This window comes from Zea mays, chromosome 8, assembly GCF_902167145.1.
Source record: "Zea mays cultivar B73 chromosome 8, Zm-B73-REFERENCE-NAM-5.0, whole genome shotgun sequence".
NCBI lineage: Eukaryota > Viridiplantae > Streptophyta > Magnoliopsida > Poales > Poaceae > Zea > Zea mays.
Window position 1 is genome coordinate 170,468,500 of NC_050103.1, and position 12,034 is coordinate 170,480,533.

At 42.1% G+C, this 12,034-nt stretch overlaps 2 protein-coding genes across 3 annotated transcripts; both read right to left on the reverse strand.

The window, feature by feature from the left end:
- Nucleotides 1-54: 54 nt before the first annotated feature.
- LOC100273323 (uncharacterized) lies at nt 55-5,085 on the reverse strand. 2 transcript variants are annotated; one of them, NM_001374352.1, is made up of 5 exons: nt 4,416-4,904; nt 3,755-3,826; nt 3,499-3,665; nt 3,301-3,412; nt 55-612 (listed from the first exon to the last, which is right to left on the reverse strand). In NM_001374352.1, the coding sequence occupies exons 1-5, from the start codon at nt 4,476-4,478 to the stop codon at nt 403-405; spliced, it is 624 nt and encodes a 207-aa protein (NP_001361281.1). In that variant the 5' UTR covers nt 4,479-4,904; the 3' UTR covers nt 55-402. The 2 variants fall into 2 exon arrangements, with proteins under 2 accessions (NP_001361281.1, NP_001141236.1); NM_001147764.2 differs by lacking the exon at nt 4,416-4,904 and adding an exon at nt 4,958-5,085 and having other exon boundaries at nt 61-612.
- Nucleotides 5,086-7,784: 2,699 nt separating this feature from the next.
- LOC100284917 (60S ribosomal protein L5-1) lies at nt 7,785-10,449 on the reverse strand. The gene is given in 9 exon segments (NM_001157812.2): nt 7,785-8,072; nt 8,157-8,326; nt 8,475-8,609; nt 8,772-8,888; nt 8,975-9,054; nt 9,141-9,267; nt 9,365-9,456; nt 9,543-9,615; nt 10,364-10,449. Coding segments are annotated over 9 exon segments (909 nt in total). The 5' UTR covers nt 10,367-10,449; the 3' UTR covers nt 7,785-7,960.
- Between the last annotated feature and the right edge of the window lie 1,585 nt (nt 10,450-12,034).

The following is a 12,034-nucleotide window of genomic DNA, read 5'->3' on the forward strand; positions in this document are numbered from 1 at the left end:
AGTCATGCAGTGGTGCAGGTAAGAGTAAGAAGTCAATCAACAGTATAACACACATTCGCACATAAATTATCTTAGTATTATATATGTTTCCGTTGCAACGTACGGACACTCACCTAGTGACACGTAAAGAAAGGATAGAAGATGTCCCTGGAGACATTCTTGTGCACTCATGAGATCAGAAGTTCAACAATTCAGACGGTCTTATTCGCTTACAAAAGAAAGCAGCTGTGACAGGCAGGGTTCCAGTTACAAATTGCAATGGAAATAAAAAGGTGATTCAGAACGAGGTTGGCACATTCCGAGCCTCTAGTGCCTATTCCACTGGAAAAGGCTACCAAGCAAAAAAGATAGGCCTAAAACAGCATCGAGCAAATTTGCATCATGCAAATTCACATGAGGAGCCTATGCAGTGACCTCAGCTGTGGCATTCTTAGCATCTTCTTCCTCCTTGGCCCTGTTTGAATGCTCTTTTTTCTGGGCCCTTAACATTGCACGCCTTGCACGGGGTCGCATCTCCCGTACTTGCCGTGGTGGCATCACAAAAGCTTCAAGAGGGCGGTCATGGAATGGATGCTCAATTCCAGAAAATATCCGCAGCTTGCGATCCCTATCCTGGAAGACCAGAGCAGTATATGTCAAAGGTCAAGCACATTTAGCGTGACAAACAAAATATTGCAAAATGCAAATTAATATAAATCTCAGCCACGCGTAACAGTACCAAGTAAAATATGATCGGATAATGATATATACTACAAAAGTTGCCCGTCGATATATATAGTTTTAGCTTAAAATCTTCAAAAGTTTTGTTAACCAGTGTCCACAACACGGGATTAACAAACTTTGACAGGTCATTAAGTAGATTGTAGGTCCAGCAATGCAATGGAGAATGGTAATAATTCATTAGCAACAGAGTACAGGCAAATTAAACCTCTAGCAGCAACTGATTCATGAAAAAAGACCCTGTGTCCACTCTGAGCAGGGTTTTTACGCGGTGGACGTTTATTTTGCTTTTACCAACGGTTGTGGGAAAAAAGGGAGCAACAAAGTAAAGATAATTAGCTTATAGAGAGTTGGTTGGAATTTCATGGCTCAGTGAGCAATAAAGTTACATTGTTTACCAGTTCAAGACAAGGGACTAATCTCTCTTCTCTAACACACAACTGTCATCATTACAGTCAACAATACATAAAAGTGTCAAAAGGAGGATAGATACAGTATTTTTATTCAGTAGTGTTAGAAATAACAAATAAAGGTAGCATTAAAATCCAGTTATTTAACCTCAAACAGAAGAGCTCATGTCGGATCCTCGAATCTACATATATGAATTCTGGTCCAGCCATCCAGGGCTTTTCCCAGGCAGTGATTGAGCCATGTCATCTTTTTCAGCCGTTGGATTATCTACGTGGTCAAATACTAGATGTTGTTTCCGTTCCATTTTTCTCTCCCTCGACACTGTATGCCTAACATCTAGCACCCGTTCCACCCTGAGCCACGTGGACAGCAGCCTGGACGCTGCCACCACACCCGTGTGTCCATGCTGTGCCCTCTACGATCGCCTCCACCCCTACAGCACTCATGCATTGGGCCCTGGCACGCAGGCATGCAGCAGTCGACCCCCTCTAGCAGCCCAGCAGAGATCACCGCCTCAATCGTTGCAGCCGTGTATGCGATGGCAAGAGCGCGACTCATCAAACTCGTGGGATGCTGCTATGCCACCGTCGTCTGTGGCGGTCCCTCGGTTGGTGAACCCCCTCATGCCGTCGAAGTCACCATCTTCCTTGTCTAGTTGCCACACTCACTCTAGATTTTTCGCAACATGATTAAAACCAAAGGACAAGTTAGAGTATAGCAAGCAACAGGGTAGAAGACTAGAAGGGTGGGTAGCAGAAAGGTGATCGGCAGTGAGATCCCTCATGACTTCATCGTTAGTGGCAGAGATTAGGACATGATGTATCCTGTTACTAGGTGTATATAGAAGGGAGAGTTTGAGAGGGCAAGGGAAAATAAAAGATTAAAACAGAGGAAGGACCGAAGGAGAAGCTGCCTATGCATCTGTTTATATGTGATCCACTTGTAGTTTTTTATCTACCTTGGAGTTCAGCTTGGTCATAGCTATTCTTCAGTGTGTTTTGTGCCTTTTATTAGTATATATTGCTTCAATGCTAACAAAACTACTTATCTGTGTGCTTGTGAACTGTATTTTCAGATATAACAAATAAACCATGTTCAAAACAATTATATATATATATATATATATATATATATATATATATATAAGTTTTAACTTATCATCGTTATATCCTCAAACAAGAATGCTCTTGCTATATTTTTATTCAATTACTCTTGTTGTCTAAGTACAATATGGTCAGATTTTACATGAGACTGAACAACATTCAACATAGGTCTGGTGATGGCAGCTCAGCTACCTGGCTATGGTGTTCATAAATCTCTCAGCTATAAATATCAATGCTGAGGCTTCATGGCAGCAGCAAGTTTGTTCTCAACTGCATGGGTCCTCCCAAGAATAAAATGTTGAAGATATAAAAGAGTATAATGAGCCAGGCCCTGGGCCTGCCCCTGTTTCATACAGAGTAATAGTAGTATATGGCCGTACTAATTTTTTTCCACCTGCTGCATGGTAGCTTAGAAAGGGCAAAATCAATTTTGTTTAAAAAATGTCTCTAATATGGGAACGTGCACTTAAAAAGTTTCCTTGCTACTACTAAAGTTTTAGAGTCTATGCCAAATTCATTTGTTTCTTTGTTTTTGCATTGGTTTGTGTTAATTTATTTTTTTATTGCATCTATTGTATCCATTCACTATAAATCAATGACCAAACACACTTACGTTCATGGCAATGTTTTCAAGTCGGACAGCTTGCTGGTTGTTCTACCTGACCGACTAGGACGATTAATCGCGATTAATCACGATTAGTCGGACGACTTGGGCGATTAACCGTGATTGGTCCAACCCGACTTGAACGATTAATCGTGACTAATCGCGATTAATCGGACAACTTGAAAACATTGGTTCATGCTAGAAAGCTACACTCATTCCCTTCAATGTTTTGTTTGGCGCTTTTCATTTCTAACAGAAAATATGACCAATTTCATTTTCAATTGATCAGATCAGTTTAGTCATCATATGACAAAACTTATACAAGTTACTCCATAGTCCATACTGTAAAGCTCATAGATTACACAAAACTGCTACTGGCTGGCACAATCATGGCGCGACAAAGCGCGCCCAGGTTTTCTAATGCAGAATGAAAGAGAAATGAAGTTTCACAGTTTCACTTACATCACGCAGTTTGTTGCGGGGAAGCATGCGCAGCACAGCTTTGCGAATCACTTCAGTTGGGTCTTTCTCCATCTGGTCCTTGAGCCTCCTTTCCTTCAAATGGCCAACATACCTATTTGGGAATAAACACATAACAAGAGAAAGTTAACAAAAATCTCATAAATAATGTAACCAACAAATTTTTTGCTGGGTACTAACCCTGTATGCCAGTAGTAAATCTTATCTGTCATTTTCCTTCCTGTAACACTGATATCCTGTGCATTAAGTACAATGCACATGTCTCCATTTTCCACATGTGGCGCATAGGTCGGTTTATCCTTGCCTTGAAGCACAACGGCTATTTGGGAAGCCAATCGTCCCAGCACCTATATCACATAGAAAATTTACCTCGTAGCCTCTATCCTTCTTGAGATAAGTTCATCCATGCTACTCAAGCTAGAAAAACAATCCTAACCTGACCCTTAGCATCAAATACGCGCCATCGAAGCCCATCTAAATTGATTCTTCTCAGACCTGCAAGTGCTTTCTGCACATATCAAAAAGGAAGCAACCGTCAGTGCTAGTACTTGACTGAACATGATGTGAACTGCGGATTCAGAAATAACATTCCATAACTAGAGATTCTGCTTGCAGAACTATTTTACTTTTCAGGTGAAAAGAAAGAAACACGTGCTTCTTCACTCATGCAACATGGCCACACATAACAAAGCATTGTTTTTTGCTCACTTTGTTGACAAAACAAACAGAAAAGGTACTTAAGTTCTGCATATACTCCCAGCGCATTACTAAATATGTTGAAATAATTTAGTCGCAGGCTCAGGAAATTTACAAAATCACATAATAACTAGCAAAGGTGGCTGAATATGCATAAACCTACAATGTCCCATTTCATATCTCAGAAGAGATAGATAAACCTAAGCCGTTTGGCTGCACTTCAAGCCACTAATGTCTGCCTCTGTGAGCATAAAAGACTGTGGTATAGCTGCTGAACAGGGACATAGAACACGACAAGCAGGGGAGATAAAATGGTAGATAAGGTTCAGGCTACAACCAATTCAATCAACTAAAAGGATGCCCAATAAAATTATAACATTCGCAGTCATAGGCGGACTCACCGCCCAGGCGCCACAGGCCACTGCGTGTGGGTGTGGCTGCCTCGCCGCCTCAAAGGAGCACATAAGTCCAAATATTTGAACCCAGATGATAATCCCGCCTATAGTTATTAGCAGTTAATAATCTTGCATAGGTTGTATTTCTGGGTCCGCCATTGTTCGCAGTCACGTTAACCCAATATCCATGTCCAGGAGTGTTGGAGCTATTGACTGCAGAGAACTGAATCTACTGCTAAGCGCAAAATGGAGCTCTGAATGCCACGGACGCCAGCCCCCCGATTCAGCACAGCTCGGCGGCAAATCATCCATGCCCCTCCGGAGGAGATTGAAGGTAGGCGGATGGGGCCGGAGGAACAAAGGATTCTTTGAATGGCGGAAGACGGCTGGAGACGCAACGCGCCCGCGTAGAAACCTGCGACGTCGCTTGTGGATGGGGGTGGTGGCCATGGGTGGTGTTGATGCCGCGCCCGCAGTGCGCCGGAACCGGCAGAGTGTGACCCGAACCGAACCGGGCAATGGCAGATGGGGATCTTTTAAGCACTCACCTTCAGGTTGCCCGTGAAGGCCGGTGGCATCGCAGCCATGTGAACGATGGCCGGCGCCGGCGCCGGCGCCGGCGGTTAGAGAGATGCGGGCGAGCAAGGGTGTCACGGTGCTTCCCCGGAGCACTTCTTTCCTTTCTCTCTAGGCCGTCTAGGGTTTAACCGTTCAAGGGCCTGATTAATGGGCCACTGTCTTCTGTTACTTTTGTTGTGTGGATCAGAGCAGAGCAGGACGGGCACTGGAAGAGAATTGAGGAAATCTATTCAATGGCATCCAAACTTATACTAATTCTTTCAATACTGTTAAAATTTATAGCTTCCTTTTAATACCATTAAATTTAAATTTTAATACCTTAAATACCATTATAGAAAAATTCCTGTTATGTCATCAGATTTTATACTCATTCTTTATGTGCTACTGAATGACATGTAGGTATATTTTTTTGTGTGTATGACATGTGGGGCCAGTGGCACACAAGTAACGGGTATATTTTCTGATGGCATACAGAGAATTGGCCCTATCATTATCGTTAGTTCTATTTTGAGCAAATTTCTCTAATGCCATCAAAATCTATATTAATTTCTTTAATGCCACTAGAAATTGGTTTGATCTATTTGGATTTTAAAAATTCAAGAATAAAAAATATGGACTAGATTTTTAAAATTTCACGATTTTTTTAAAACTTCAGTACATATTTTTTGTAAACACCAAAAATTACTCCACTATATCAATTTGGTCTATTTTATTCCTATTTTTTAACTAACAACAAACACTAATGATAACAAAGGGAGCCAAATTTTAAAATCAATGTGGTATATTCGCGTTTCAAAAATTTTGGGTTCTAAAAATGTGGATAGAAGTTCTAAACAATATTTAAATAATTTTTTAAATTTCACTACATATTTTTTTAGAACCCAGAAAGCTATGTGTTTATTCATTTATACCAATTTGATCTATTCAATTTTTCATATATAATTTTTCAAAATTATTAGGAAGCAAATAGATCAAACTAACATATTGAAGTAATTTTGGAGTTTCAAAAAGTATGGGCTGAAGTTTTTTTTTAAATAGTGGAATTCTAAAAATTTAGTCTAGATTTTTTTCTGGAATTTTTAAAACCCAAATAGACCAAACTATTTTCTAGTGTCATTAAAGGGATCAGTATAGATTTTGATGGTATTGAAGGGATTTGTTTTAAATGGAACTAACGGCGTTAGCTTCAAACCAACGGTGATGGCATTGAAAAGATTAAAATTTAAATTTAATGGCATTAGAGGGAAGCTATAAATTCCAATGGTATTGAAGAGATTGGTATAAATTTGAATGGCATTGAAGGGATTTTCTCAAGAGAATTTCGGTCCAGGTTTGGTATGGCTTTGCGGCTGCACTACTCTGAGCGGACACTGCGAATGGATTGAGGTGGTCGCTCAAACCAGCTAATAATTTATTAACTCATTTGTTCGTTTTAGATTAAAGTCGGCTATTTAGATTGATACAGCTGTAATTCATAAAGACAAACACTATAGAAACAATAGAATCTGGTATGGATTAAAAACAAGCGAACAAGCTAGCCTAAGTAATTGAGTGTGTAATGGTTGCTTGGGACGCTATAGGACCGTATTATCGCGGTATTGGGCTGTAATAAGTGGATTAGCCAGTGTATTAGCTGGATTAGCAGGTGAGGGTGACAATCTATAAATGTTGTAATGATTGTTCAGAGGAGTATATTGAATGAAATAGGAAAACAGACTCCTGAACAAACTTATATGTGTCTCGTCGGCGACCTCTAGAGAGGCTCACGCCTCGGCGAATCGCCGTTGTGGCCTGATGAACTATTAAGGTATAAGACTGGCTCCAACAAGGTCCACTAAAGGGTTCTCTACCCTAAATATAGAGGATCAAACGGTCCTCTACGCTCTCCAGCAACGTCCTCTAAACGGTCCTTTAAATTTAGAGGACGCTGCTGGATTCTCTATATATAGAGTTTCTCTAAACGATCCTCTATTCATTTGACTGCTTTAAATAACCGGTTTAGCAAAACTAAAATATGTACAATATATTTGAGAGTATGATAAATACGTATGTACAAAAAATAAAATTAAAAAATGTCTTTAATATGGGTATTTGAGTATAGAGAACGTGATTTAGAGAACGTTGTTGGAGAGAAATGAGATATAGAGGATGAAATCTTTTAGAGGAGACTGTAAAGGACAGATATAGAGGATGAATATAGAGGACGTTGCTGGAGACAGTCTAACACAATCTCGTTTTCCATATCCCTCCTACCGCTATACACTGTATTTTTCTTTTCTTTATTTATCTTGGTATCTTCGTACAGCGGTGAGGCAATCTTTGCTAGTTGAACTATTACCATATTAATTGTCACTGAGGCTTGTTTGTTTCTCAATCCATGTGAATTGTATAGGATTGAGTAGGTTTAAATTGATTTAATTTGATTTGGAGAAGGGCTTCGTACAGCAGACGAGGATCATGCTGATTCATGCAGATTGTCGCGTCGACCAGAATTCAAAGGTTTAAAACATTTATGCGCAAGGTACAAATCGATTTGGAGAAGGGCGGAGGAAAAGGGGGTGCATTGAGGTGATGGTAAAGCTGGGTTTTTGTGTGCAAGCAAAGTGTAACTACCGTTCTGTCGCTAGTAGTCTAATTGCTGCATATTCTGGCATCAGTAAGAAACCAATCAAACGAGAATGTTACAGTGACGAACCAGTCAATGTTTAGGTTGATATTAAAGGCACAATACTGCACCGTCACATAAGCAAGACAAGCAGGTGTAGAACTCAGAAAAAACATGTCCAAACGGCAGCATTTCAATGTAAAGAGTAAACATTGAGAGCTCAAGCTCGAAACTAACAGAAACAGTTTTGTTCACCTCGCAAAACTTAAACAAAAATGCCTATTGCAGTACTACAGGTCCCCGCATAAGACAGTACACAATTGCTGATCGCTGGATTGAGATAGCACTACTTCGATGGCAATTAACTTTACTCGTCGTCCTCATCGTCGTCATCAGCACCACCGGAGGAGTTGAGTTGGTTGAGCCTTTCAATGAGGCTGGCCTTCCTCTGCTCATATGTCAGCTTCTTGGGGTTGTACCTGAAACACGCAGAAGGCAGGTCAGGGCAGAGCAAACGATTGGATTATGTCGACCAAACTATATATAAAAAGTAGCTACTATACCTCTTATGCTCCTTTGGTGGCTGCTTGGTTGACTTAACAATGGAAGGATCGGCACGGATGGCAGCATGGACCTTCTTGTACAGCGCTTCTATTTCATCAGCCTCAACTCCCTTCTTAATGTACGCACTGAAGTGGCTCTGGTACTTTTCTGGCTCCTCTTCAGCAAGGTTCTGGGACATAACAAAGAGCAGAAGAACAATTAAATCAATTGAGAATCGGTCAGCCTCTAGTCCAATATTTGCCCTGATGTAGATATCACAGTAATCACGAGGGAACAAAGGAAATGAAATAATGTGTTCAGCAGCAAGCACAACTCACCTTCATGTAGTCAGCAACATGGCCACCATAGATGTACCTGCGGTGGGTATCAGCATCCAACTGCTTGTCGTCCTTCTTGAATCCAGCAAACCTCTTCTCGCTGTGAGGAATATCCAGGCCTCCATCCAATGCTCCCTGCGGCAACAAACGTTAAAGGGGCTAGAGAGATGGGAAATCGTTCACCACAACAAGAGATGACTCTTACAGCAAGCACATGAAAAAATGATTATTCTTGATGGGCTAAATACAAACAATGACACCAATATAATATCATGGTAACAAACAGAAGATATATACCTTGAGGGCACCAAAGACACGGTTCCCTGTTGTAGTCCTGATAAGGCCAACATCCAAGAGAGCACGGAAAGGCCTCCTCTCATCAGCTGGCTCAACAGAGAAGTCCTCACCAGTGGCCTGATGAACAAAAAGAACCGTCAGAAATACCAAACCAATGCAACATCAGATATTAAAATAAGATTATATATTTGGCCAAATTTTACCTCAACATTGCCCTCGTACTCCTGATCCAAACCACGGATCTTGAGCACACGGCGAGCCAACAGAAGGCCAGTGCAGTAGGCTACAAGATGGGTGTTGATTTAGAGAATATATAAATACATTAAAATATAATATGCAATTTATACATTATTTCCATGGAAAAAATACCAGCTGCATAGTTGGTCAGACCAACTTCAAGACCATATCGTGGCAACTCATGCGAGTAGGCAGAAGCAAGAACCATATCACCCGCTATACTAGCAGATATGATTTGGGCAGTGATGTCCTTGTTGGTCTAAGAATATCTAGTTAAGAGATACAATATATGCTTCTGGAGCTCAAAGTACCATAGCAATAGGTAGAAACCAGATGGTCAAATAATCAAAGGATACAAATCGCACAACAAATCTGTATTTGGGTGTGTTGTACTTGTTTTTGTCTTGGTTAATCAGCCTTATCCTGGCCCTGTAGTCTGTCTTGCCAGCTGCAAACACAATCAATAGGAAAAGACTATCAAATACACAGGAAATAATAATAATAATGCAATCAACATGAGAGCAGAAAACATACCCCGCCTTCTCTTGAATTTCACTTGGAAACGTTTGAAATACGCATTGGTCTTATGAGTCTTCACGAAACCCCCCTGGAGAGAGAACCAAAAGGTACATAAATACATAGATGAATTTGAGAATTGAAAACTGTCAAGGATTCAGACGATGGAAATAACTAAGCTGCATATGTAGATTTATCAATAGTTACAGCTGAGTAAACAATATAGATGTCAAAAGCAGTATACCAATATTTCAATACTTGTCTAGGAACCAATGACACCACATCAAGCTCTCATGGCACATCAACAACGGTCAGACAGAAAATTCGCAAAGTTATGCAAGGTATAAAAACAGTTATACCCACTCTAGTGTACAGATCTACTAAGCCTAACAAAGTTTTTTCGCAGAACAATTGAATCCTGTGAGGTAAAGGAGACTCGTAAACCATGGAAAGAATAAGAAACAACCAAATTGCATGCATTCAACAATACATCCACACGAGAGCATGCAGTCAAACATACATTATATACAGCTAAATCAAACGACCTAACCAGAAGCACCGGGTCCTTTAGTGCATTGTGCAGAAGGGTCCAAAGCCAACCCTTCGCCCAAACGTTAGTGTTGACATAACAGAAAGAAAATATGATGCAAGGTCCATCCAATTCAACTTATTCTACCTAAACATCGATCTCAGTTCTTCACGAGCTCGCAAGCTTCCACGAGTGTAGCCTGCTGCCAACCAGCGCGCTCAACATCGCCGCGGTAACTCAACATGATCGAGCACGGAGACAGCAATCGCTTCAAGAAGCAGGAATGTACCGGAAGGGCTCAAGATCTTACCATTCTGTGGACGCGGCAGCAGCAACGGCGGCTGCTTCTCCTGGCGAGCGAGAGGATGGGAGCTGCGGGTGAATGGAAGGGTTTTTAAGGGCGCCTCCTTCGGCCCTTTTAATTCTGGAGAAACCCTACCCGGTGGACGGATGGATGGCGTCTTGTCGCTGGGATGGATGGCCAGATCGATTTGAGCGTGGTGCTGGAATAAATGGGCCTTTCGTCGGTGTTGGTGGGCTAGAATAAAGGTTTGGTGAGTCATTATTTAATGGATTGATGGGCCTGATATCTCTACTGGTACATATTTTCTTTTTTTTCTCTCCCACATTTTAAACAAAAGAAAAAGGAACACGATTTATATTTACTGGACCGGCGCGGCAGCGCCTGCCGTATCGTTTGGCCACGGTCGCACACACTAACGATAATTTGTCTTCTCCAAAAGTTGGAGTTTCCATATTAACCCCTACTCTAATAAAATGAACTAAAGGTTTATTTGATGTCTAACTTGTCACACTTTGATTAGTTTTTTTATAAAGTTAGTATTTCAATTCCGATGAGTAATAGTTTTTCAATTCCGACGACTAATATTAGTTAAAGTGTGGCACAGTCATCCGCGAACTAAATAAGCCCTAAATCATGTGTCATCTAGTGAAGCCATGCTTCAACACACTCGTCGTGTCGCCGTATTTCCTCTGCATACTTGATATGAACCAGGGACTTGAATCTAGATCTATTTAAATGTCGGGTGGTCAAAATCGGGTGATGTGTTGTTTGGCATGGTCTGTGTCTGACCTGTACCTAGTATCGAGTCGAGTTGGCTCGTGCATCCCTGCTGGACATGTTGGGTCAAGCTTTTTTGGCTTTAGGTCGGTTTTTTATGTTGGATCGGATTTTGGATCAAGAATCATGGTGTTCGAACCAGAAATGAGCCGGCGGACTGTCCGGCCCTGAGGCCGGACGGTCCGCGCCTGTGGGCCGGACGGTCCGCGCGTGCGCAGAGCAGATTAGGGTTCCGAGTTTTGTGCTACGGTTGTTAGCTAAAATCGCGGGATAAGCTCTGGAATTAGTTTGTAAAGGGTACAGCCCCCCTCCTCTATAAATAGAGAGGTATACGGCCGATTTGTAATCATCAATCGAATCAATACAACTTCTATTTCACATTTTATCTTAGGAGTAGTTCTAGTCTAGTTTAGGTTTAGCTATCCAATCCCCAAATTCTTCGTCTCTCCTCGACTCTACGTCGATTAGAGGAGTTTAGGTCGGCCAGCCCGAGCCTAGACACAACCTAGGATCTCTACTCCCCGACGGGGTCCCTCCCAGGAGCGAGATCCAGGCGCCGTCGGCGATCTCCCGCCGTCCCTGCGTACGCGCGGACCGTCCGGCCGTCAGGCAGGGAACCCGAGCTCCTGCACCAGGTCGTGGACCGTCCGGCCCTGTGCCGCGGACCGTCCGCCCCTGCGCAGAGAGTACCACCGCGCCTCGCACCAGGCCGCGGACCGTCCGGCCCCGCGCGCGGACCGTCCGCCCCTGTGCAGAGGGCACCGCCACGGTTCTTGTTGAGTGTTTGGCGCTCCGAAAAGGCGTCAACATACTTTTTGGCGACTCCGCTGGGGAAAAAACATCTAGGCTCATCAAATCGACCCTCAATGGCCGGTTCAAAGGATAGCTCTGATATTTCTC

What these genes read in the sequence shown, in the direction of transcription:
- LOC100273323 (NM_001374352.1), bottom strand. Translation starts at nt 4,478, where the DNA reads ATGTGCTCCTTTGAGGCGGCGAGGCAGCCACACCCACACGCAGTGGCC. An exon ending in TGGCCTGTGGCGCCTGGGCG is followed by an intron (nt 3,827 to 4,415) that starts GTGAGTCCGCCT and finishes TGATATGTGCAG; the next exon opens with AAAGCACTTGCAGGTCTGAG. An exon ending in TATTTGATGCTAAGGGTCAG is followed by an intron (nt 3,666 to 3,754) that starts GTTAGGATTGTT and finishes TATGTGATATAG; the next exon opens with GTGCTGGGACGATTGGCTTC.